The sequence below is a fragment of the Mauremys mutica genome, chromosome 4 (assembly GCF_020497125.1).
Source record: "Mauremys mutica isolate MM-2020 ecotype Southern chromosome 4, ASM2049712v1, whole genome shotgun sequence".
Lineage (NCBI taxonomy): Eukaryota > Metazoa > Chordata > Testudines > Geoemydidae > Mauremys > Mauremys mutica.
The window spans coordinates 131,030,167-131,056,777 of record NC_059075.1 but is presented as its reverse complement, the minus strand read 5'-3'; the positions used below and the strand labels follow the sequence as shown (position 1 = coordinate 131,056,777).

At 50.0% G+C, this 26,611-nt stretch overlaps 1 protein-coding gene across 1 annotated transcript; it reads right to left on the bottom strand.

The window, feature by feature from the left end:
• On the bottom strand, window positions 1-26,611 carry SLC6A17 (solute carrier family 6 member 17). The gene is made up of 11 exons (XM_045015903.1): window positions 25,373-26,611; window positions 16,042-16,199; window positions 13,508-13,634; window positions 12,640-12,821; window positions 10,730-10,840; window positions 8,498-8,739; window positions 7,185-7,377; window positions 6,811-7,003; window positions 5,274-5,433; window positions 2,351-2,513; window positions 1-1,757 (listed from the first exon to the last, which is right to left on the bottom strand). Exons 1-11 carry the CDS (start codon window positions 25,656-25,658, stop codon window positions 1,389-1,391), a joined length of 2,184 nt encoding a protein of 727 aa, XP_044871838.1. The 5' UTR covers window positions 25,659-26,611; the 3' UTR covers window positions 1-1,388.

The window sequence follows — 26,611 nt, the reverse complement described above, 5'->3', positions numbered from 1 at the left end:
GACTCTTTGTTGCTTTTTACAGATCTAGACTAACATGGCTACCCCTCTGATATGCTGCAATCTACGTTTCCATCCCGCTGCAAACTCGGCATGAAGTCTCTGAGCCAACTACACCCCTGCTGTAAGGCCACTGACATCTACAAGATACACCAGGGAGGAATTTGGACCCTTGCTTTTAGATGCATGAGGCTAGTGAACAGGAAGAAACACATACAGTCAGCTTCCATTACACCCAGATGACACCACTCTAAATAAGGGCAGAATTCAGATCATGGGACTCTATTTCCTACAAAAGCTAACCCAAGATTGTAATCAGAATCCAATAACCCCAGCTTCTCTCTACTCATCTCTGTATCTAGGAGGGCTAGGGTATATCATTCACCAGTCCAGGGGGCTTCTTTCACACAGTGCATTGAAAATGAAAATCCTGGGGCTGGAGCTTGCTCACAGTTACCCAGTTGCAAATCAGGAACAACTCCAGAGGTTACTCCTGATCTACACCAGTGTCCCCCTGCTCAAATTCTGGCCTGTGGACATGGCACATGCTCACACACCTGAAATAGCGGTTGCACCAGCGGTTCTGTGCCACTTTGGATGGAGTAACACTGTCTAATAAGTGGCTGTGCTCACCGCAGCTCAGTTTAGAATGAGATCCCATCCCACCCAGACATGACTCATGGACATATTCCCCACGTGTGTCGAACCAACATCCATAGTAACACAACAGATACCAAAGGGTCAGCTAGTTGCTGCCGCTCACTGTAAAGTGTTGTCCACTCAAGATGCGTCTGCGCTGGGTAAGAAATATCCACTAAAGCTGAGCTCTTTGGATGTCTCCAGAGCTACAAAACCAAAGGAGGTGCCACGACCACTGCCCCAGCTAAAACTCCATCAGGTGATGGCTGTCCATCGGGCTGTGAACATGGGTGGTCAAATGTGATCAATGGAATAAGAGCCATCTCTTCTCCTAACTAGGGGAAAACAAGAGGAGGGGGAAGAACTCCAGGTTATAAGAGGAAACGTCTTTGGCTGTCACCTCATTTTGTATCCCTTCTCTGAACTTCCGATGCTTGGAAATCAAGAGATGCTTGGTTTGGTCTCCAATTTTCTCTCTCTGGAAACACACCGATCAAATTTATTGCAGTGTCTTGTTTTGTTTTGTTTTTTTCCACAAGGCAGCTGACAAGGGATCCTGCCTTTTTGATTGGAATTGCAGAGAGGGAAATCCCTTCTTCCCGACCTTGCCCGGGAAATGGCTGCTTACTTGCTAACATTCTAGGAAGGGTTTCTTCTTTTTTTCTTTTTGTTCCACAAATGGACAGGATCCATTCCCCAGTTGCCTCCTCTCCTAGGCGCTGGAGGGTGGGGCGAGGGCTGGTGGGTGGCCATCACAGTTCAGATTCAGGGGTGCTGGCCAAGTGGTACCCACTCCCATAGCGTCCGTTGGGTGCACTGCTCATCTCCATTGGGGAAGCGTTTCCCGGGCCCAGGTAGGAACGGTGCGTGGGCATCGGGGACGGGGTCTCGCTGGGCACTTTGCTCAAGATGAAGCGAGTCTCATCATTGTCCTCTAGGTTGGAGATGTCCTTCATCATCCGGCCCTTCTTGTAGGTGACAGAGAGGGCGTTGGAGCCATCGGACACCAGGTGGAACTGACGGAGGATGAAGACCACGGGCAGTGGGAGGGTGGCCAGGATGATGAGACAGATGAGGATGGCCATAGCCCATGTTGGGTAATAGAGGAACTTCTCTGCAGCCTGGAAGAGAAAGAGGAAGCTTCACTACAGTGGACATGAGTGTCTACACCTCCATGAAGGTACATGGGCAGATGACAGGAGGTTATCACTGTGGAGTTAAGTCAGGGTCATTGAGGTCTTGGTCCTCCAGGTCCTAGAGAGGACCAAGACATGGTGTATAGGGGAACTTAATAAAGGGAGACAGGAGGACACTGTCTAGCTCTCTGCCGATTCACCTGATGTCTGAAGGAACGGGGTACAGAGAGACCCAGCTACTGTAGGTGTGCTTATCACGAAGGAAAACTTTCCCAGAGTCTGGTTGTCCCTCACCTATTGTCTCCTGCCAACTGTGTGGTCTACATAAGAAGGAAAGGGCAGTTCAGAGCTTCAGGGACGGAGGTGGAGGTGTACAGGAAGTCAATTACCAAACACAGTGGAAGCAGAGAATTCCCAGCCGCTAACCTGGAACCAAACCTTCACTCAGTGTTGACCCAGGCATTACGCAGGCAGACTTCCCATGAGGAAGGTAAAGACCAAGTGAAAACTGAGTAAGGGCCTCAGGGTTGGAACTGTGGAGGAGAGGACTCCCTAAAAGCTGGTGTTCCTGTACTCACCTCCTCTCTGATCCAAGCGCTGTAGCCCGGTGGGTTGACTCCCAGCTGTATGATGCTGGCTGTCATTAGCACAGCCATGCAGAGGGGAGAGATGTACTTCCAGGTGTAAAAGTAGAAGATGTACGGCCGGAAGCCCAGCATTTCTGTCAGTTCCTGCATGAACCTGGAGAGAAAGGACAGGAAACCCAAATGGATAGAGCACAAGAGTCCTGCCTTCTCTTTTCCTGCCACTTCAGGTGGAAAACTCCTACCCAGTAACCGTCTCAGTGAACTAAGCATTGGGTCAGAGAAACGGTCAGAGGTCAGCTTAGGTCCAGAGAAGGATCCAAACGCTTCTCTTAGCTTTTTGAAGCTCTTGAGCCTGCAGAGATGGCCTGGGAAAAGTCCACATGAGGGACTCCTGGAATTTCCCCTGGTTCTGGCAAGCCCCCAGACGCTCCCAGGAACAGCTACCTTGGGACTGCAGCATTCCTCGAATCCTCAAGTGAGGGAAGTGAAAAGCAAAGAAGACAAGTGGAACCAAACATTTCAGACATGGTTTGGTTCCAGGGTGGGGTTATGTTTTCCAAATTATTTTAGCCGTCTGTACACTTAGACCAAGTTCTAGATCCCCTCTTTATATCTGGTGTGATAGACCCAGGCCAGTTGGGTACAGCAGAATAGCAGAAGGCAGATATACTGGCCACTGGATTAACAGTTTTCTGTTCTCTGACTGACCAGAACAGGGGCTGCTCCAGGCTAATGAGAACACCTGACTCTAATTAACCTGCAAAGAGTCAGGTGAGGCCATTAAGTTAATGTGACCACCTGACTCTAATTAAGGCCCTGCTGATACTATAAAAAGAGTTCACTCCAGTCAGGTAGAGGAGAGCAGGGGAGAGAAAGTGTGGCTGAAGGGCTGGTTGATGAAGACACCCTCAAACCATCGGCAAGGGAGCCCTAAGGTAAGGATGAAGAAGGGAGAAGCAGGAGAGCTGTGGGGAAGTGACCCAGGGAAATGTAGCAACTCTGGCAGTGAAAGGTTGGCTGCCAACAGCTGCTACCATTAGGGTCCCTGGGCCAGAACCCGGAGTAGAGGGCGGGCCTGGGTTCCCCCCAACCCACCACTACAGGAACATCTCCTGGGAGGGGAAGTCAGGCCCCTGTCAGGACAGGAGGCTAAACTGTTCTGAAATAAGCCCCAGGGACAACAGAGACTGTTGGAGTTCTCTCACCAACCTCCTTGCAGCCTATGATGAAAAGGGCTCAGTAGACTGTAACCCTGGCCCTAGAGAGAGAAGGGCTACGTGGAGGGTCACAGTGAGCCACTGAGGCTAGCATAAACCACCAAGAACCACAGGACCCATTGGGGCAAGGTCAGAGCTCTGCCACACTGGGTGAAATGCTATGGCTTGCCTTCAGGGGTGGATCTAGGTATTTTGCCGCCCCAAGCATGGCAGGCAGGCTACCTTTGGCGGCTTGCTTGCGGGAGGTCCCTGGTCCTGTGGATTCGGCGGCACGCCTGTGGGAGGTCCGCTGAAGCCGCGGGACCAGCAGACCCTCCACAGGCATGCCGCCGAAGGCAACCTGCCTGCCGCCCTCGCGGGGACCAGCAGAGCGCCCCCTGTGGCTTGCTGCCCCAGGCACGCGCTTGGCGTGCTGGTGCCTGGAGCCGCCCCTGCTTGCCTTATATCAGTGGTTCCCAAGCTGGGGTTCACAAAATGTTACAGGGGGTTCTCGGGGTGGGGGAATCCCTAAAGGCAGACAGAGCTGTCCCTAGGGACCCAGGCAGCATGGGGCCAGCAGCCCGGAGCCCCTGGACTTCCAAGAGCTAAGCAGATCAAAGCAAGCATATCTATCACACTGAGGAGATTTAAACTTCAAGACTCCTTATAAGAAATGGAAAGGGAGGTGGATATTTTTTGCTGTTTTTAAAATTAAATAGGCAGCTAGTATTGTTTTTTAAATTATTATGAAGAACAAGTTTAAACTTTGTTGTAATGTGTGCTGTTTGCCTGGACTGCTCAAGACCTGAATGCTTGTGTAGGAGGAACTCTTTTGAGTTGGCTTCTTAAATACCTTTACGCTGTTTCACATCTGATACTCCTTGATGAAACATAGAAACCTTGCCTTATAACAGGCTTATTCAAAGTGATACAAGCTACGAAAGTGAGATCTTGGAAGAGTGTTGCCGTTTTCATAATGTAATAAAAATACTGTAATGATAAATAATAATTAATAATACATAGTGTGTAATAAGCATGTCATAAAAACAAATTGTGTATTTCCAAGATCACTGCTTTTATAATTTATACTCAGGTAAAGGAGAAAATCCCTGGAAACAGTCATTTTTAGGAGGGCATTCGCGAGACTTGACATTTTCATGAAAGGGGTTCACAGGTTGTTAAAGTTTGAGAACCACTGCCTTACATGCAGGAAGACAGAGTCCACGATCATAATGGCCCCTTTCTGGCCTATGGGCCAGATTCTCAGTTACCCTGTGCCTTATGTGGTATTGTATACCAAACCACAGTGGGTGCAATACACGACCATTCCGATCTGTACTTCTTTTGCATGGGTGAAGATGATTCCACCAATTGCAGGACCAGGGAGAATCTGGCCCTGTGAGCTCGTGACTATCCGTCGACTCCTCCAGGGTTAGAACTCCTTGATGGGACCTCTACAAATGCCTTCAGGACTGGCCCATGCTCTGGTCCTAGCCCTGGGATTAGAGAGGGGGGGAAATTGTTGATCCCTGCCTCAAGTTTTGCCTATCATTGCTCCTAACCTTGAGGTGCCACCTTAGGACAGAGATAGGCAGCTTGGCACTAACCCCTGTACCGTTACATATTTGGACCAAGGGGTTAAAGGAGAAAGTTTAGGAATCCAGCCGGACTAACAGAGGCGGCAGAGGTGTCATTATTGCCGTTGCGTGAGTTCTTACTTCTTGGTGCCATAAATCCAGGCCACGGCAATGTTCTCCAGGATCACCACGACCGTGAGCGGCAGCGTGGCAGAGTAATCGTCAAACATGGTGACGAAGTAATTCCCCGAGTGCTGCACGAAGATCAAGCCTATCAGGAAGGCGATGATGCAACAGCCAACTGCAAAGAGCACATGGTCACTGTCAGCATAGCTCCTCCGGGGGAACGCGGAACTCGGGGTGGGGGAAGAATGAGGTTCTAATAACTCCCCCAGCCTAAATTAATACATCCTCAAATCTGCTGATGGAATAGTAAATTACAACAACAATAAGCATTACTGAGCATCGGTGAGTCTGGCAACCTGCTGAGACCGCTGTGGCTACAAACCTATGCTAATGCACCGGTCTCTACTGTTGCTTTGTCCTCCCACTGTTTGCCTCTTTTGTCACCTGGGCCCTGATCCTGCAAAGTCTTACGCATGTGCTTAACTTTCAGCTCTGGGACCAGTCCCATTGCAATCAGTTGCAGGAGGAGGAAGGATGGGTCAGTGGTTCTCAGAGAAAAATAGAAAGTTTATTATTATGATTTGCATTACAGCAGCAAGTAGGAGCCCCAGCCATGGTCAAGGTCCCATTGTGCGAGGCACCACACATACATATTGTGAGATAGCCCTGCCGTGAAGAATTTCTAAAAGACAAAGGGAGGAAGGGAAACTGAGGCACAGAGCAACAACATGAAGTGCCAACTGGCAAGAGCTAGTCAGTGGCAGATCCAGGAATAGAACCCAGATCTCCGGAGGCCCAGTCTAGTGCCCTCCCCACAATTCATCTCCCTCTGCTTTGAATTGCTAGGGACAGCAGGTGCTGTGTTAATATTAAATTATTAAATGCATTGAGGAGAACTAGAGATGAATATATATGGCAGTGGTAGAAGGCACACTGTGTGTGTCCAAAACACTCCGAAATGCCAAGGCCACTAAAGGTGCAGATCTGGATCTCAAACACCTCAAAAGTTTTGGGTCTGGAGTTTTGGTTCTGGCCCATCTCTAGTTATGACATGTGCTGCTTCAATGTTATTTGCAGTCATGGATCCACAGCTTGGCACTCCCAAGAGCAGAAGGAAGCAGGGTTCTTCCCACCTTCCAAAGGTTGTCATCTTTCCAACACACTCCCAGCAACTCAACAGCCAATCCAGTGCCTAGGTAACCTTGGGACTCCCTAGATCCAGAGTTCCATTCCTCCCCCCCCCCCACCTCCCTCCCACATTCAGCCCTTTCCTCATCCAGGTTTTGCTCAGGATCCCTCTGGGAGCAAGCTCTGCTCCCCTGGTCCAGCTAACCTTGGGCCCTTCCTATAATGCAGACAGAGAGATGAGGTATCTGTGCACGCTCCTGGGACATCCTAAGGTTCAGCCCTGCTGGTGGAGATGTGATCTGACTGGGTCTCACAAGCCAGCCGACGCTGCAGTCTCCAATCCACCTGCTTGAGTCACCGTGCCCACCCCAAGGAAATGGAGAACCCCCTGCCCCCAAGACAGTGCAGCCAGAAAGAACCTCACCTGTGAAAACTTCCTTCCGCACCTTGAAGGTGTCAATGATAGGGGTGGTGATACCTGCCATGGTCCCAATCATGCTGCCCAGCCCCAGGTTTATCAGCATCAGGAAGAACATCACGGACCAGAAAGGAGAAGCTGGGAAGTGGGTCATGGCTTCAGTGAAGGCGATGAAGGCCAGGCCGGTTCCCTGCACTGACTGCATGGGGAGAGAAGAGGGACAGCTGTGTCAGAGTCGGGAGAGAAATACACTGGGGACATGTGCATAAAACCAGACATGCATCTGCAAGCCCAACAGCCACACCTACACCCGAAACCCGCCCCCTGCCCCTGAGCTACCCCTAGCTCTGAAGTGAATGCAAAGAACCATCCCCAGGCACCTTGTTGAGCTCATCCTCTAGCAGGCAGGGGTCCAAGCCCAGCTCCTTGAAGTGATCCTCCTTCACAGTCATGATCACTTGGTACATCTCGCTGTAGTCCTTGGCCGTGAGATGGGAGAAGTTCACGTGGGGCGGGATGAGGTCGTGGCTCAGGACGTGGGTGTTTAGGTAGCCCAGGATCTTCTCAGTGTTCCTATGGGGAGCAAAGCCGGAGTCACCCATGGAGCCCCCACCCTGCAGTGAAGACGAGGAGGGATGTGATCGCCCCCTATGGGCCAGGCAGGGCACTGCGTGTGAAGGCGGGACAATGGGAGCAAAGCGGGGCATCAGCAGCAACATTCTCCCGCAATGTAAGTGCGCTGGGAGGCAACCCTGCCATCAAAAGCACTGAGGGTGGCACACTCCCTCTCCTGCATCCAGTGCTAGCTTCCATCTCTGCAGCACTTGCTGTGACTACAAAGAGAAAAGCTGCCTTGGCTACCAACTCTAGACTGTGATCTCTCTGGGACCAACAAGAGTCCGTGCAGCAGTCCCCAGACGCCAGCACGGCTCCAACGCTTGCCCCTCAGGTTTATAACTTTGTCGTAGGTAGCGGCACTCAGCCAGAGATCCAAAAGCACTGTTCACTTTTTAGAAACTAGGTATAGGGCTCGCTTCACCCAGCGCTGAAACGCAGCCACTTCTGCGGTAGAGCGCAGCAGCTCTTTAACATCACATAGCTACGCACCAGTTGAGGACAGGAGGTGAAAGAGAATCCCGTCTCCAGCTGAAATTGGAGGAGGAATTTAGAATGTAATTAGCCAAGTTGGATTTGCCCAGGACAGTCAGGCCAATACCTCAGCTTTAAGCTTGGATTTCCAAAGGGATGGAAGGTCTCATTAGAAGCTGATGAGAATTGGGTACTTAGCGCATTACTCAGAGAGAAAGAGCACCTCGCAGTGAGTCACCAGCAATACCCTAGACATGGAGATCTCCCATTCAGGCCCAGTATAGCTGCTGATATCAGCTGCACCTAACAGGTATTATGGTTTCATTTATCCCTGTAACAATCTTTTCATCCCTGTTGGGTCATAAGTGGAGACTGAACTGGGAGCTCCTGGATCTACAAGCATGAGCTTTGAATGCACACGCTAAAGGACTAGGGCCCAGATCCTCAATGGCATTTAGGCACCTAACTCCCACTGAAATTACCCTGTGGGGACCTGGGCCTAGAAGATACTGAATCTGCATCCCCATTTGTGTGGGTTCGCCCCCTGGGCAGGAGACCGAGGCCAGGAGAAGGGCCCTGGGAAGCGAGAGGAATCCATACGTACTCCACCACACATTTCTCATTCATGATGTTGGCCTTGAACCCCAGCACGGCGAAGACCACCAGGGTGGCCAACACGGAGGTGAAGAAGTTAATGAAGGAGACGAGGGTGGCGTCGAAGTGGCAGTTATTGTCCTGCTTGTTGTAGCTGGAGAAAGCGATGACACCTCCAAAGCCCAGGCCCAGGGCGAAGAAGACCTGAGTAGCCGCCTCTCGCCACACCTGGGGGTCCAGCATCTTGTCAAGCTGGGAAGGGAGAGAAAGGGGGAGGAGCCTGGTGAGTAGCCCCGTCTCCCTGTTCACTCAGCCTGTCAGGTCCAGGGAAACCCAGCACACCCATCACTGGCACCAAGCCAGTGACGTCCCTTATGGTAATGGATGGGTGGAGGCTCAATATGTAGAACCTTGGGCTCCATGTGCTAGCCGGGGCCATGGGCTCATGTCCACTGCACCTTGGACTATGCTTGATCAGGATTTTCACATATGCATATGGACTTGGCGAAGCAAAGAATATAATTCTCTCCCAAACAAACACCCCCTCCAATGAGGGTAGTGAGCCCATTGTGCTTACGTAGCCTATTCCACCCACAGACCTCTAAGAGTTAGGTGTCACCATCTCTAATTTACAGATGGGGAAACTGAGGCACTGAGAAGGGGGAATTGCCATACAGTGACCGAGATGGGAATAAGAACCCAGCTTGCTTGATGCCCGAGCATGTCTGTGCTCCACCCACGAGGCCAAACTGCTCTTCATGGATTTCAAAGCCCTTTCAAAGCAAAGGTGGTTAGCTTCCTTTCAGAGCTGGGGAAGAGACTGGCCCAGGGTCACACATTGAGTCAGCAGAGCTGGGAAGAGCACCCAAGTCTCCTGACATTCACTCAGATCTCCCATCCACTAGACTGTCCTCTCCATGAGCTCCCTGTCTTTAATACTTCCCCGCCCCACTCATATATCGTTACACCCAGGCACCCGTTTTCCTTGCACTCCGCAGCGAGCTCCAACCTTCCCATCAGGACCACTGGCTGCTGACTTGTCCCTTGACGACTATGCTGTGTTTGCTGCCACGGGACCTGGAGTGCTGCAAGTCCCTGCACTGCGTGGAGTGCGAGCTGGATGCTGAATTGCAGTGTGCTCAGATATGCAAAGCAGCTGGAGGATGCACAGAGCCATCTCTCTCTAGCTACTTTGAGCACACATCTCCCTGTGGTGCCTGAGTACCTTAGGCGTGCCCTGTGCATTAACATTAATTGAGAGCTAATGCCTGTGTGATTAGCCCAGTTTGTTTTAAATTCTGCCCCCATCACAGCTTCCCTTTTATAATAAAAGCCAGAGCTGTAGGACTGAAGTGTCTGGGTATCTCTCATCAAGCTCTCATCATTAATATCTTGCAACAGCTTTGTGGGCTGAGCTGATTCATCTACATCTCAGCTTCATTAATTAATTAGCTCGTTAATTACTTGATACGTAACACTGATGGCTGCCTAGGTTTGTAACTGTGGAGGTTTGTCTGCCAGCCAGCATCTGTCATAGAGGCAGCCCCATGAAGTTTTAAAATGTAGCCCATGTCAACAAGCACAGAGACTGCAGGTGCCAACCAGCAATGCCCCACCTTGAGCTAAGAGACCTGCCCCACAAAGCATTCCATGCTGGGAGCTGTAGTTTCCTCTAGCTGCACCCCTACATTAAAGATACAGTCTGCCCCACTTGTGTAAGTTAGGTGTGGTCTTGGGGTTCCTGACTGTTTCAGTGGCACTGGGTTTAGGCACCCTGATCTCCTGTAGGGGGTGTGTGTAGCACTGATTGTATGTGCATATAGGGTTGTGTAAGGCTGTGTGCAGCAGCATTGCATGCATCTATTTGTGTGTGTGTGTGTGTGTGTGTGTACAGTTGTGCGTGTGAATCTGTTTCCTAGTGAGAACCAACTATATGTGTAAATGGGACTGGGTGTGTGCACAGGGCTGATTGCATGTGTGTAGATGTTGTTGTATGTATGTAGGTGTGATTTTGTGTATGTGCGTGCACCTGCCTATGGTTGATATCGGAAGCAGCCTGCTCCCTCCAGGAAAATGAAGGCGCAAGCCAGAAGGAATGGGAGCCTGTATCGTGATCATGGACCTCTGCCCCTATCTCCCATCCAAACTCATCGTGAAATCAGCAGGGCAAGCAGCCTTGGGAAAGGGCCCTGTCCCTCTCTGACCAGGCAGAGGAGCTGTACAGTGAGCGCTGGTCACTTACCTTAGGAGTGAACATGTGCAGGATCCCATCTATCGCCCCCCTCAGGAGCAGCCCCCGCACCAGGAAGCAAAGGAGCACCACATAGGGGAAGAGGGAGCTGAAGTACATCACCTAGGAGAGAGAAGACCCAACATGGAAGGACCGGTGCACGGCCACTGCCTCATGACTGGCACTCAGGCAGGGCCTGTCCTCCGTTCCCCTCTGCACAGAATCTCCCGACAGAAAAGGAGCAGGAGTGGGAGAGAATTTTACTTTGAAAGAGAAGCATTGAGCCTTTATAAGTAAGCATGAAGCATGTTGAAGCATTAAGGGGCATTGTGCTGCTGGGAATATTGCCCTTCAACACCTAAACGCCAGTTCTATCTGCCATGGCACAAGGGGGCGCTGTGCTGCTAGGGATGCTGCCCTCCATAGCCTGAACCTACCCCCTTTATGCTGTAGCATGGTGTAACAAGCCCCCAGTACAGTCTCTCAAAAAGATTTGAACCTACCACCTTTAGCACTGACCTTTACCACTGGAACAGCCTCCATTTGGTTGTAGCAGTAGTAGGCTGTTATCCTCCCTATTACCCAGCCACTAGGGAAGAGTGGGGATGCAACACATACTTGACTAGCACGAGGGGGCCTGTATGGCTAATGCTGACTACCTGCATAACCTGGGCCTATTTCTAGTGCTCAGGTGAGCACGCACGAACAGAGTCTAGCGTGTCACACTTAATCTGAGCAGGGAAGTTTGGCTGTTAATGCTCCGCTTTTGTTCTCTGCTTGCTGCAAAGCATCTGGTGCCTCTTTGTATTGCTGGGATGGCAGCCTGGGGACTCATTGCCCTGATGCTCTACAGCAGAGTTATGAGGACACAGTGTTCCGGCGTCTCAGCTGGGATTTTCCCCTTCAGAAGTCCCTCGCCTTGCTCAGCGATGAGACACAGCCTTTTTCATAGTGCCAAATGTGAGCATCAGCGAAATGTTCATTGCAGCCCTTCTCCCCAAGACTCTGATCCAGCCCTGGTTGGGTCTGGTGCCTACCAATTTCCATCGGTGCTGCCTGCCAACCCAGCAAGACAGGCTGGGCGTCGTGGCAGCTTCCTTGGAGCAGAATTTCCTCAGCAAAGCCAAGGGCAACTAGCACAAAAGGTCAAACCTCGCTCTGGGCCCAAATCATCATACGTGGGTGCCCAATGGGTCATAGCCAGGCACCTGGCCTGATTGTCCCAGGTGCAGAACATGCACAAGCCCCCCTGAAGTCATAGGGACACAGGACTGGAAGGGACTTCCCAGGGCATCCATTCCAGTCCCCTGCTATCGTAGGCAACCCCATTCATAAAGCTCCACCTTAAAACCAGCACAGGTGTCGGCCCCACTACTCCTGTTGGAAGCTTGTTCCGAAACCTCACTCCTCTGATGGTTCTAATTCTAATCGCCAGCCTAGATTTATTTCTGGCCGGTTGATCATCATTTGTTCCTGGGCCAGCACGGTCCTTTAACTTAAATAGCATTGGCTTTTTTCACAGCTGGTCAGTGGGGAGCATCAGGTGGCCAGAACCTCAGAACATCAGCTCATTTCCATTAGGGGACCTACAGGCTGAGATCTTGACATGGTGGCAGAAGTTAATACCCTGTCACACACCAGGGGTATCTGCAGAGGCCAGTCGTGATGGTTACATCAGCAGAGCCACATTCCTAGCAGGAATAAACTCACCAGCTGTAGAAAACTCCCATCTCCAGGCACAAGCAGCTGCAGACAGTCCTCCCTTCTCAGACACTCCACAGCTACACTGCTACCCAGCTGCTCTTTTGCAGACACTCCCCAGCACTGGATGCATTTACTCCTTCTATCCTTGGTGCACGTAACATCACTTCAGCCACTGGCAGGAAACAAGACTTGTGGCTCTGGCCTTTGCTGACCCTCACCTTCCCTGAAGACTGAATTCCTTTGATCACGGCCAATCCCACGATGCTCCAGGCTGTCAGCAGGCACAGGGTCATCTTCCAGTTGAGCCCTCCGCTCTCTGAGATGGAGTTGGAAATCTCCAGAGCCTCCCGGTACCAGAAGTAGGTGGTAGCAGAGCTCTTCTCACATTCTGCCTCCACAACTGAAACAAACAAGGGACATGAGAGTTTGGGTTGCTGGAAAGAATCCCCCTCCCTTGAGGGTAACATGTCATTAAGGACCTGCCTAAGTCCCAGGGCAGCCAGCCGTGATTTACAAATGTCTGTAGGGCACTTGCGGGGTTGGATCTTGGTTGATTTTTAATAGCAAAGAGGGGATAGAAAGATGCTAACAAATGAAAATAAGATGTTAAATAAATGGTGCAATTTACACCTGCCATAAAATATTCCTAAGTATACCAGGGAGATGTTCAGATGTTACTAAAACGCTCTGTATTGGGCTCTCAGGAACCAGCTAGATGAACGCTCCGAATGCAATTACCAGCTGCCAAATCCATCTGCAATCCTGATAGCAGGCATGCCACAGTGGCTGTCTCCTTAGTGCAACCAGGCAAACATGTCCCAACACAACATCATGTCCCACCAGTGGGAAAATACCCACAAAGAGACAGCAAGTGTCCCACGTGTTACCACATCCCAGCATCCCCTAACCATGAGCATCCCCATCCAGTGACAACTATCAGCAATGGAAACTACCCACATCCCGGAAGCAACTCCCCAGATCCAATGCCTTGTCCCAGCAGCTGGAACCATTTGCAACCCTAACAGCTCTTGTCCACGTCCTGTCTCTCAGCACCTGCTGAGCTGAAGAGACAACAAAATTACTCACCGGCCATTGTGCCATTTTTAATGATGGGGCACTCGCTCCAGGGGAGCGGATACTGGAAGGATTTAAAGAAGTAAAAGATGCTCCAGCCGATGATCACGTTATAATAGAGACCAACAAAGAAGCAGACCTTAGGAGAGGGAAAACAACAGTGTTTAGATCCGGCATGGTGCATCCCTCATACAGACCTGACGCTGACCAGGAAACCCTGGGACAAGGCAGCTGGAGTGATGAGATGTGGTAATCTGGGCCTGATCCCAAAGTCTAGTGATGTGAATAGAAAAACTCTCATTGACTGCAATGGGCCAATAGATCAGGCCATTAGAATGTTCACTTCCAATGACCATATGAGAACCAGAGCTTTACTACGATGGACCTTCAGAAAAAGCAAATTTTAAGCTTGAATTCCAATTCTTCAATCTCGTTCTTCAATCCAAGATCTAACATGGTCCACTGGCTGGGAGCTGAAGCAAGACCAATTCAGACTAGAAACAAGGTGCACATTTTTAACAGTGAGGGGAATTAACGACTGGAACAACTGGCCAGGAGCTGTGATGAATTCTCTGGCCCTGGCCATTTTGGAATCAGGACTGGAAGTTTTTCTAAAAGATTTGCTCAAATCCAAACAGGAATTCATTCTGGGAAGTCCGATAGCCTGTATCATGCAGGCGGTCAGACCAGATGATTACAGTGGTCCCTTCTGGCTAGATAATCTATTCATTGCATCTTCCCTGAAGCGTTTGCAGTTTGTGCTGCGCAAGCTTATTAAATACGTGCTGTTGTCTTTTGCTCTTTATGCAACAGAAGCAACGTGGAGAAACCACATAGGCACAGCTGGGTCCCAAATAACTGTGTTTACTAACTATACACAGATAGGACGGGCCTAATCACAGACACATTGCTGCTTGTTTCTGGCACTTTCTAAGACACAGAACACAGCGAGTGTCACTAGAGGGTTGGCAAACCATTTAAAGGGACACTACCTTACTTTCTGTATGCTACAATGTGTGATCCAAGCAGGGAACAGGCCCAACCCATGGAACTAACAGACACACAGCAATCCTCGGTGAAAATTCTTGCTGCATTATCCTCAGTCTGAGCTTTATTCAGAGAAGAAATTAGCAGAGAATTTCATTTAAATCGGTGTGATCACTTTGCTGTCTGCTCGCAAGCTGGAAGCAAAGGTGACATTGGCTGAACGAAAGATTCATCATGAATGAGTCGCTCAGCTGTAATTACATTCCAAACTGAATTCTGAATTGCCTGTGTAACCCACTGATCAGGATGTGTTGTGGGTGTCGTCCTCTGCACCTGATCCGCAGGGGACAGGAGTCTGACACAGGCCTAATTTGAGAGGCTGGCTTTTTAGCTCATGCTGTAAAGACTCATGTTTTCAGCTCCCGGTTCAATCTCTGGTGTTGACCAAGGTGGCAGCTGTCACATGTGTTTTTCAGTGAAGTTGTTTTTGACATGTAGTAGCCAAAGCTAAGAAATGAAAAGTTAAGGAAGAAGGCAACAGCTCTGAGCTGATTGTCTGAGGTTGTGCCTGGATTAACACAGTCTATACTGGTGTAATGGACATCACACTCTGATCTCAAACTCCTGCAAAACCCACAGGGAATTGCTAGTGATGGTAGTGCTGTGTGCGCTGGGAAAACCTGGAGCCAGGAGACAATGAGGCCAGAACGGCAGCCATTTATTACCACTTTACAATTGCACCTGCTGCAATGCACCTCAACCAAATGCTCGGAGCTCACCTGCAAGGGACCATCTCTGCTAGGGCAATCCAGGATGAACCCCCTCACCCCATCATGCCCTGGAACTAAGGTGAGAATCTCTATCCATTCAGAGACTATCCAAGGGACTGATTCTGTGAGGTGCTGAGCAGCTCCTAATGTCCATAGGCTCCATTGAGGGCACTCAGTAGCTCTCAGGAGATGCCCAGCCCCCACTAGATGGGTCCCTGCTTGTGCTGAACTTTTCCTCCTGGAAGCCCGGGTGAGACTGCCATGTTGAGCTCAGACTGAGGTGGAGTGTTGCACTCCATCACTCACTAGACTAATTATGCATGAATTTCTATGTATAGGAATTACCTTCCCTGCTACCAAACTGCAGCCACCTCTGGGGTGGGACGTGGCAGCTGTTTAACAGCACTCCTCACTGCCCAACAGGCCAGAGGTGAAGCATACGATATCCATTAGCTATGTAGTGGCCCACACTGGCATCTGAGCAGGACATTGGGAATAGCACCCTGACTCTTGCAATAAGAGCTATGGGATTTTGATGACCACAAGTGGATACAACCCTGGTTTTACATCTCAACATCCTCAGACAAGTACCTCTTCCCAGGCTCCAAGATGACTAAGGATGCTGCCATGGCAGCTGGAAATCTGTCTTGCTATTGCTACAGTTACCGTAGCTAGGAACCTAGCTGTTTGTGGCCTGCAATGCCCTCCCTGTGACTGGACAAAGAGATCAACCCTCCTCCCCTCCCACAACCACACGTGGCACTGGGTGAAACTCATCTGAGCACTCACGAGACAGCTGGCATATCCAATGCCCCCCAGGCGGGGGCAGATGTAATTCCACACGCCAATGCTGCCCCGGCGGATTCTCTGACCCACGGCCAGCTCCAGGAAGAAGAGAGGGAGCCCAATGATGATGAGCAGCACCAGGTATGGGACCAGGTAGGCACCTGGCAGGAGAAAAAAGGGTGATTACAGATCCCACCTGTGACTGTGAGAGCCAGGGTTCTTCCGCGCGGTGGGAGAGACGTGGAGGGGGAGAGGGAGGAGGACAATGGGGAGGAGAGAGAACAATCTCAACCATGATATCTCACCAGCCGCCTGTTCATTATAACCCAGAACCATCAGAGTCACCCCCTGCGCCTGTTGTTTTTCTTACACACTGACATGCATGTAGAATACACACACACACACACACACACACACACTATTCTGGCACCTACAGACACCTGATTTATCTGTCTGCATTCACACTTGTGCTTGGCACAATCTTGCTGCTGCACTCGAGTGAGTAGCTCCTAAGAGGAGTAAATGGCAACTCTCCAGGCTGGAATGGCTTTCGAGAGAAACTCCATTAATCTCTGTCTAATTGGGGAGACCGGAGCAAAATCAGCGGTTCAAGGAGCGTGACCAGACGACCACAAAGAACAAAATGACTCACGCTGGAGCTGCCTGCTGATAAATCACCCAGGCATTTTGGAAGGCTCACAGCAAAGAGGCCATTTTTCCAGCATATTTCTGATTCTTACTGCATGGGAGGCTGTGGATATTTAGATGCAGATTTCTGATGCTGCACTGGGACACCAAACAAGGACACTCGTGCCTGGTTGGCAGGATGGGCTGGCTAGAAATAAATATATAGCGGCCTCGTGTCATTACTGACCCAAAGCACCTTCCGGCAGTGAGCAGAGCAGAGCCTCATTGTGTTACCAGCACACACCTACCGACTGTGCTTGTGCATCTTCCCCTCCCGGACACCACAACGCATCACACTGAAGCCGCCCCTGCTGCTGATCCTGAGCGACGACAGCACAATTGCTTCTCCGCCCCACTGAGAGTCTCACCCTGCTCCCAATGCAACCCTGTGGCTGCACCCAGCCCAGCAGCCTAACCGTTATCCACCATAAAGCCATACGCAGGCCTGGATTAGCCGCTGTGCACTTGCACAGGGGGCCCCCCGCCCACGGACACAAACCTGAGCGGCGCTGGAACCCTGTGTGCCCATTAAAACGTCTCTCACTCAAATTTGGCCTGACCACTCCCCACCCCTATCCTGACAGAGGGGCAGTGGGGCCAGACCTGAGTGGTGCGGGGCCATGGGAGTGCTGGGCAGGCCATGGGAGCAACCAGAGCTGGGCAGCCAGGATCAGAAGCGACTATCCTAGCCCGGGATGGGAGAGGAGTGCTGCACTGGGGGGGGGGCTGGTGAATAGCCCCCTGGAAGATCCTGGGGTGGGCAGCTGAGGGGGTGGGGGTGAGTTGCTGGTGGGCTATAGGAAGAGGGAGTGGGGGTGAGTGAGGGATGTCAGGAGGCGGTGGGGCAGGAGGATAGGATGTTGGGGCCGAGTGGGGCATGTGGGCAGCTGTGGCCAGTCGGGCCGAGGTGTTGGGGGCTGCGGTGAGTGAGATATACATCAGAGCGGTTGGGATGGGGGGGCTGTCAGGATAAGTGGAAGCTGGTGGAGGGTTTTTTGGTGTATATGTGGAATAGAAGGGGCATTCTGGGGTCTGTGGGGTGGGATGGGAGAGCATTCTGGGGGGCTGTCTTGGGTGAGGACGGGGGAAATTCTGGGGTCTGTAGGGGGTGGGAGGGGCATTTGGGTGTTGGTGTGTTGTCTATTGGGGTGAGGGTGGGGGGTATTCCAGGGTCTGTGTGTGGTGGGAAAGGCATTTGGGGATTTGTTAGGGATAGGGACGTGTGGGATAGGGTTGGGGGACATTCTGGGACATTCTCCACCTCCATGTGGGGTGGAGTACATATGGAGCGTGCACTTTAAGGAAGGAGGGGCAACTTCCATAGTGCACAGGGCCCCCAAATTCTGTAATCTGGGCCTGCCTGCACCTCACACTACAGTCTAGCTCTGCCGCTGGCTGCAACATGTCCTCAGGTTACCACTGCACCTGAGAGAGCTTTCCCGTCACATCAGCCCAAATCACAGAACCCTGCCTTATCATCGGCACAAATGGCCACATGCGCTCAGCGGGACAACGTCAGCCGGTGGCCAAATGACAACGTCACTCTGATCCTAGGACAAAGGCACTTACAGAACTCAGCTACTACAGTGATCAGCAGTGACAAAGGCTTTAGAAATACAGAAGTGGGGGGGGGGAAGTATATGAACTGATAGGGCGAGAGAAAGAGAATCAGCAAAGAGTCCTGTGGCACCTTATAGACTAACAGACGTATTGGAGCATGAGCTTTCGTGGGTGAATGCCCACTTCGTCGGATGCATCATAAACAGAAAACAACTCCAGTACATGCACCCGAGATGGTAACTTCCTCTCATCAATGATATTAAGGCTTCCTACTTGCATAGTCCCTTTCATCCAAGGATCTCAAAGCACTTTACAAAGGTGGGTGAACTTTACTATCCAGTTCCCATTTCAATCAGTGCCACCTAGAGCTGCCAGATTTCATTATCAATGCTAAACACAACTTAATGCATCGGTCATAACCTTACTGGGCCAGATCCTCAGCTGTTGCAAATAGACATACTCCATTTACACTATTTGATGATGGGGTCTATTATTTCTAGTGCAAACCTAGTCTCTGCCCCTGCTGCTATAACCTCATCCCATGGTAAAGCTAAAGCAGCTCACTTATCACCCTTTTAGCTACTCAGAACCCCTTGCATTCATGACAAGCCCACCTCACTACACAGTCCATCACAGCATCCCCTAGTACAAACCTGCCCCTTGTACCCAGGAGTATAGTACTCTGCTTTCTCAGAAGTCTGCACAGGCCATTGCATGCACCAAAACGCACACGTGTACATGTCTAATTTGCATGTGACATTGCTCCGATCATGATCGTAACCGTGGCAATTGCACATGCCAATCAGGCAAACACATTGCATCCTTGTGTGTACTTTCACTGGAGCACACAGAGTTCTGAAGATCTGGGCCAATATCACTCTGTTACCAATACAAAACTGTTCTCTGCAACATATGCACACTTGGTTACCAGGATAAAATGCAGTTTGCCACCCCCACACATCACAGCATTTCCAACACATACCCTCTCATTGTACCGAGGAGCACGCCCACCACACACCGGCTCTCTGCATCCATTGCTCTCACATCATCCTTTGGCTAACAGGACCCAATGGCACGCAGCTAATTGCACGCTGGCCCAAATCAGCCGGGTACTTAAGGACATAATGATAATAAATAATATTTTATTGGAATATAATGCAGCTGCATTCCCATCATATACCCTGTAAGTACCTTGCTTTGGCTGGGGAAACCAAAGCTACAACTAGCAAGCCAAAGCTTTCCAATTCTCAAGCAATCTCAGCGATCTTACCCATGATTAGGAAACTCTGGACATTGGCCCATGCCTGAAAATCCTTCAGCTAAACGTTAAAGGTCTCTCAGCTGGTAAACCTTCAGCCCCCTGCCTCCAAACAGAACATGGAAGAAATCGGCCTTGAGGAGATACATGTCAACTCCCAATCAGCCAACCACCTGAATGTCAAAGGTTATGACCTTGTGCCATACTTTTTGCATAGCCAACATGACTGTGCTACCTGTGTCGGAGCAGATCTTGCTGACACATAACTGCACCCATCAAATTCAGACCTCTTGGACATTGTGAGAACTGGTCATTTCAGAGAGGCAAATGCATACCAGCCCCTTAACCAATCCTGGCCTACCCAAATATTCTTTATAAACTCCCACACCCTGTCATTTATGTTGGAGATTTGAATAGTCACCACACCAGTTGAGGTCCAGGGGGTCAGATCAAAATGGAGTTGACCTTTTGGATCAGGCTTCACTCCATGACCTTCACCTTATCCTGGCCAGACTAATGAGGTACTGTTCATTCTGCCAGATGGGAGCAAAACTACTCCCCTCCCCTCACCTGAAGCACCAGCACAATCAATCATCCATGTCAAGTTATACGCCAGTGTACTGAACAACTTCTCACCTAGTCAACACCATCTGACTTTTGCCACAGCTGGAATAACCAGAGCCTACCTGGAACTGGCCCAGTTTTCCATGTTTCACAGCCCGCCACATCGCTTGGAACGTCTCTAGTGAAGAAGCTGACACACAGTTCTCAAAAGCCATTTACAGAGCTGTCACCAAGTCAGTTCCAAGAGGCTATCAGACATACACCCCCTGCCTAGATGAGGAGTGTGCAGAACTCCTCAAGCAATGTGCAGAAAGTGGCCACCAAAAGCACCACCCATTTTAGACATTTCTAGAAGAGTAAGATGGGATCAGACTACCACAGAACTAAGCATGCTAAGATCCAGCCGCAAAGCCTGGGCACTACTCAGAAAACTTGGTACAATTCAGGAGCTTCCAGCATGGGGCTATCCCCCAGCATCTTCCAATCGCATTGCTACCCACTGATAAAGGACAAGAAGTTTGAAGGAGAGGTGAAGAAGAAATGGTGACAATACAAACAACGCATACCTGAAACCAAAGAAGATTTCCAGCCTTTCACCACAGATGAACTAGAGAAGTGATCAAAACACTGAAAATGGGGAAAGCCTATGGGCTTGCTCATCTCTCCCCCAAATTCCTGAAGAACCTAGGACAAGCTAGCAGGCCATGGCCAGCCATCTTTCTATCTCAAGTCATCCAGAAGAATAAAATACCCAAGAGCTGGTGTAGAGTAAAAGTAATAGCCTTGCCAAAAGCAGAGCGAGACCACCCACTTGTAACTAGGTACTGCCCCCTCACTTGGCTAAGCTGTGTGTGTACAAATGACTGGAAAGGCTAGGCCTGCTGAGAATTGGTGGTCCCCTGAGTGTAGAGCAAGCCAGGTTCACACCAAACTGTAGGACCTGTGATCAAGGGCTGGCACTCACGGCCTGCACTGAGAGTGGTTTCCTGCCCAGGCAGAAGACAGGTGCAGTATCCCTCAATTGCACTGCTGCACAGGGCACAACCCGGCATACAGGCCGACTGCACAGACTGTCTTTGGCCCTGCCAAAGTGGGTTGTTGTGGCTGTGGAACTTTGCTGAGAGGCTGCTGGTTCCAAGTTTCACCTGGGCAAAAACACAGTTCCTGGAGGCCCCAGAACAGCCGGCTACCTCAGGGCTCAGAGAGTCACCACAGTATTAACTGACTATTCGTATTCAGAGTCACCATGGTAACCACTTATCTAGAACCCTGAAAATGAAGATGGTACATTACGGAGGCTGAACAGGGCAGTATTAACTGACTATTCTTAGTATTAACTAGTTAATATTTAATACTTAGTATTAACTAGTATTAATTAGCTAATCATATTTACTGACTATTCTTATTCAGAATCACCATCGTAACCACTTATCTAGAACTCTGAAAATGAAGATGGTGCATTATGAAGGCTGAACAGGACAGGTTCCCCCCTCTGAAGAGCTTATAGTCAAAGGCCCCATTCCTGCAAAGACACGTGCTTAACTTTCTGCACTGAAACAGAACTGCTCGCGCTGTGTATAGTTCATCACACACAGGACTGGGACTTAGCCAAACTGACCTATCGTAGGCACTTGCCTGGCCCCCATCATCGTTAATGGACTGAGCCTCACAACCCTCTTGTTAGGCTATTATCCCGTTGTGCAGATGGGGAGCGGAGGCACAGAGAGACACTAAGTGACGGACCCAAGGCCACACAGGAAGTCCATGGCAGAGCAGGGATTTGAATCTAGGCCTTCCACTAACCACTGGACCATCTTTCCTTTCTAGGGGACAGAATGTATAAATATATGAAGGAAGGAGCTGGAAGAGGGGTAAGGAAAATTGAGATGAATGACAGGACCACAGACATTGGATATGAGAGTAAGGAGAAGTGACAGCAAAGATGTAGGTGGGGACAGATGAGACAAGGTGAGGATGGGAAATGTGAATGGGCCATGGGCCAGATATTCAGGTGGTGTAAATTTAAGGAAACATTAATTCATTAGGGACCCCCCCCAAACTGCTGAGAGATGGGTCAATGTTATTATACCCATTGTGCCAATGGGGAAACTGAGGCACAAAGTGGTTACGTGACTTGTTTTAGATGATGTAGCCAGGAAATGGCAGTTTTTGGAATACAACCGGGAATCCTGCGCCCCCAGTCACAGCTCACTCTCTGATCTCCCTTACAGTGGTGTAAATCGAGAGGTCCTCCATGGAAGTCACAAGGCCAGATCCTCAGCGGGTATAGATCAGCATAGCTCCACTGGAATCAATGAGAATGGAAAATCTGGCCCAATAATTGCATTCAACCTCCTCCTTATTACCAGTACAAACCCACTCAATGCAACCAATGCATATCACTGCAGATGCAATGCATGCATATCAGTGGGTACACAACATAACCCATGCATGCATATCAGTGTGCATGCAATGCAACCCTTGCATGCATATCAATGCAGAGGCAATGCAGCCTGTGCACACTTATCAGTGCATATGCAATGCAGTACAAGCCATGCAGGTCTATCAGAGTATTCTCTCTTTGATCCAAACTAGGTCACTGTTTGCTATGTATGTGAGATCACAAGGGGAATCAGGTGATGGAGAAGTGCTGGCACACTGGAGCTGGCCTGAGGTGCCAATTAGGGATCGAAAGGTGAGGGGTGCGTGAGCAGACCCGGAGTGCGAAGTGCTCACTGTACAAGTTCAGCTAGAAGGATGACTCATCACCGAGATGACACTAGAGACATTTTAATTATTGAGATTACTGCAGCCTTTGCAGTTGAGGAGATGCTGAATTATGCAGTGTTGGGAATAAGGACAACAGGGAGGAGGGGAATAATCAGAATAGGCTCCCCAGCTTGGTGACTTGCAAGGGGGTGGGTAAACTGTGATGGAAATCAGAGTTTGGGTCCTGCTGCCTGAATTCCACACCAGGGAATTTAGCTCTGACGGAGCATCTGAATGTGAGCTCTGGAGATGGGTTAACGCCATTCTGCTGCAGCTTCCTTCCACACCCTGAAAGGTTATCACTGCAGCACAGAGACACTGAATGCCTGATCTTCCAAGGTGCTGTGCAACCTTTTACAGTAGAGCCTCAGAGTAGCGAACACCAGAGTTACAAACTGACCCATCAACCACACACCTTATTTGGAACCGGAAGTATACACACAGGTAGCAGCAGAGACCAAAAAATAAATAAATAAATAAAAGCCAATGCAATACAGTTCTGTGTTAAACGTAAACTACTAAAAAAGTCCAGGGAAAGCAGCATGTTTCCTCTGCACAGAGAAAGTTCCGAAGCTGTATAAAGTCAATGTTCGGTTGTAAACTTTTGAATGAGCAACCAGAAGGTTTTGTTCAGAGTTAGGAACAAGCCTCATTCCCGAGGTGTTCGTAACTCTGAGGTTCTACTGTATTGACTTCGTTAGGTGCTGGGGGTGCTCGGTGCTGCAGCAAACTGGGCCCTAAGGGCTAACCCAGTGGGCTTGATCCTGCCCTTTGACATTAGTGGGGATCGTGCGGGGTTATCTGAGAGCAGAATCTGGTCTGCATGATTAGGGACGGGGCTGGGTGGAGGGGGTTGGGCTGGGGAGGGTGAGGAGAGGCCTATCTAAATCATGGATATATTTTGCCTGTCAGTATGTAACATTGTAGCAATTGTCAACTGAGGATCTCAAAGCACTTTAGAAACATTAGCTAATGAAGCATCGTCACAGGCTCCTCTGAGATAGGTCACTCTTATGATCCCCATTTTGCAAACTGGGAAAACTGAGGCACAGAGCGGTTAGGTGACTTGCCCAAGGTCACAGAGCAAGGCAGTGGCGGAGCTGGGGATAGCTGTCAGGAATGCTGTCTCCCCGTCACTGCTCTGTTCACTAGACCACATTCTCTAAGCCGGATTCTGACTGTATGTGTGCTGGTGTAAATAAGGAGTATCTCCACTAACGTAAATGCAATGGTGGTGGTGTGAAACCAGCCTGAGAAGAAAATCAATTCTCCCAATTGCATAAAAACAAAATTCAGGTGTCTGTTTCCTTGTACAGCAGTCACCATTAAAATGCCAGCATTCACCTACATTGTGATGTCTGACGTCACTTCAATGAGCCCTTGTTCTACTCCTGCAAAGAAAAATGGCACAATAATGTGCTCATAACTGTGAATAAATGCTGATACTCTCTAATGGAGATAGATAGATAGATAGATGTGGTGTATGGGGATAGACAGATAGATAGATATTCACTTGGTGTTGATTTCAATGGATCGATCTAGGCTGGTTTACATCATTTGAGGAGCTGACCCCATAGGTTGACCTGATTCAAAAATCTAATGCAATTTGCTTTCCTATAATATGGAGTGTAGAGATGAGCATATAATTGATTTTTTGGTTCTCTGGAAATTTTGGAGAAAAAAAGTTTCATGTCAACCTGAAAACAAATATTTTCTAACTTTTCAGCAAATAGAACAGTCAAAAAATGTCATTTCAGGGCAAACAAAAGGCTTAGTTTCATTTTAATGCTTTTTATAATAAAATTAAAGAAAATTTTGAAAGAAAAAAAAATTGTTCCAACCTGGAAAAAAAAAATCAAAACATTTTTCAGTTTCTGGATTTTTTTTTTCAAACAAACAAGTCAGTAAAACGGACACAAATTCGCTAAAAGTTTCTGTATCACTGAATCTGAAGTCCCCAGCCACCCACCCCTGAAAAACAGTTTCAGACAAATAGTGGCAGAGCCTTCAACTCCCAGTAGGCTAGGGGAGGAGATCAACTGAGCTAAGTCTGCACTGCAATAAAAAACCTGCAAAGCCCGGGTCAGCTGATTCAGGCTTGCAGGGCCCGGGCTGTGGGGCTGTAAAATTGCAGTGAAGGGTTCAGACTCAGGCTCTGAGACCCTCCCCTATCATGCGATATGAGAGCCCAGGCTCCAGCCCGACCCTGGACGTCTACACTCCAATTTTACACCCCTACAAGCCTGAGCCCCTCTGAGTTAGCTGACCGGGGCCAACCCCAGCCGTGCCAGGGGTCTTTTGTCGCAGTGTAGACGTAACCTATATGCATTCCAAGCATCCAGATAGTGCATGTGGGTTAATCCTGCCCTTGGCTATGCATTCCCACCTGTTACGGATTTCAACAGGAGCTGGATGCGTGCAGGAACTGGCCCCCTCTCTATCCCAGTGGGGTTGTGTTGTACTGAGCTGGCTGTGCCCATACCCGTGGTCTCTTACCTCCGCCGTTTTTTTGACACAAGTATGGAAACCGCCAGACGTTCCCCAGCCCCACCGAGTACCCAATCTGGGCCAGGATGTACTGCAGTTTGCTGTTCCACGCTGGCCGCTTCTCAGAGTCCAGATCTTCCTCCACATCCTTCTGCTTGTCCCAGGCCTCGCCCGTCACGTTCAAGACGCTGCGCTTGTAGTCCACGGGCTCCTCGTGGGCCAGCAGGTCAGCCACCGATTCGGTGACATGCTCGCTGCTGTGCTCTCGCTGCGTCACTTTGCTGTTCTTAGGCATTGAGGGTTTGCTGGCTCTGCAGCCCCAGACGTCGGGATGGGATGAAAGGGGGACGGCAGGAGAGGCAGGCTCTAGCTTTGGAGATCAGCCCCCTCAGCTCCTGTTCATCCGCGGGACCTGCAAAATAGACAAGCCAATGGGCAATGAAAGCAAACGGTCTGTTGGGCTTTGCTGCGATCGGAGATGCACACCTGACTCGGGGGGGGGGAGGCGGATCACCTAGTTTGGGGAGGGGCTTCACCTGGTTTAGATGGGACTGCTGGTAGCCTCCGAGCTGGTGTGATAGCCAGAGGCCACATGGGCTAGCCAGAGGCTTCAGGCATCTCACGGCATCGGGACCTTCACCTGGTCCAGATGGGATGGCTAGGGCCTTCAGTGCTAGCGGGGACCTGCACCTACTCTAGGTTGCACTGAGATATGACCCACCCCTTCCTCCATTTATCTCCCCACAGACTCCTGCTCCATCTGATTCCATGATATTCGGTCTGGAGCCACCAACTGCCTCCTGCGAGGCCTGACGGGCATATCCAAGGGTGGCACGATCCCTGCTTTCCTCCAGTGACCCCCGTTCCCATGGCTGCTTCCTGGCCAGCACCTTCCACATCCTGCTTGGGTTAGAGCCAAGGATGGGCATGGAAAATATTGTTCAAGACAAGAACAGGCATCAGCTGTGTTCATTTGACAGCGACAACAGCCAGAGTTCTCGCTCTCTGCTGACGTTATCAGAGCAATTGAAATAGCCAGGAAGCCTGTAGCTAATTATTCCAAGGCAGTTTTACAGCAGATAATGTCTACAGATCATTGGCACGGTGTACAGAGCCATCACTTGTGCCTTCCCCTTCGCATTGCAAAGCTGCGGCTGCTGATCATAGGATCACATCCTCAGCTACTGCAAATCAGCATAGTCCCATTGACTTGGATGCTGCTCCAGCGACCTACATCAGCTGGGAATC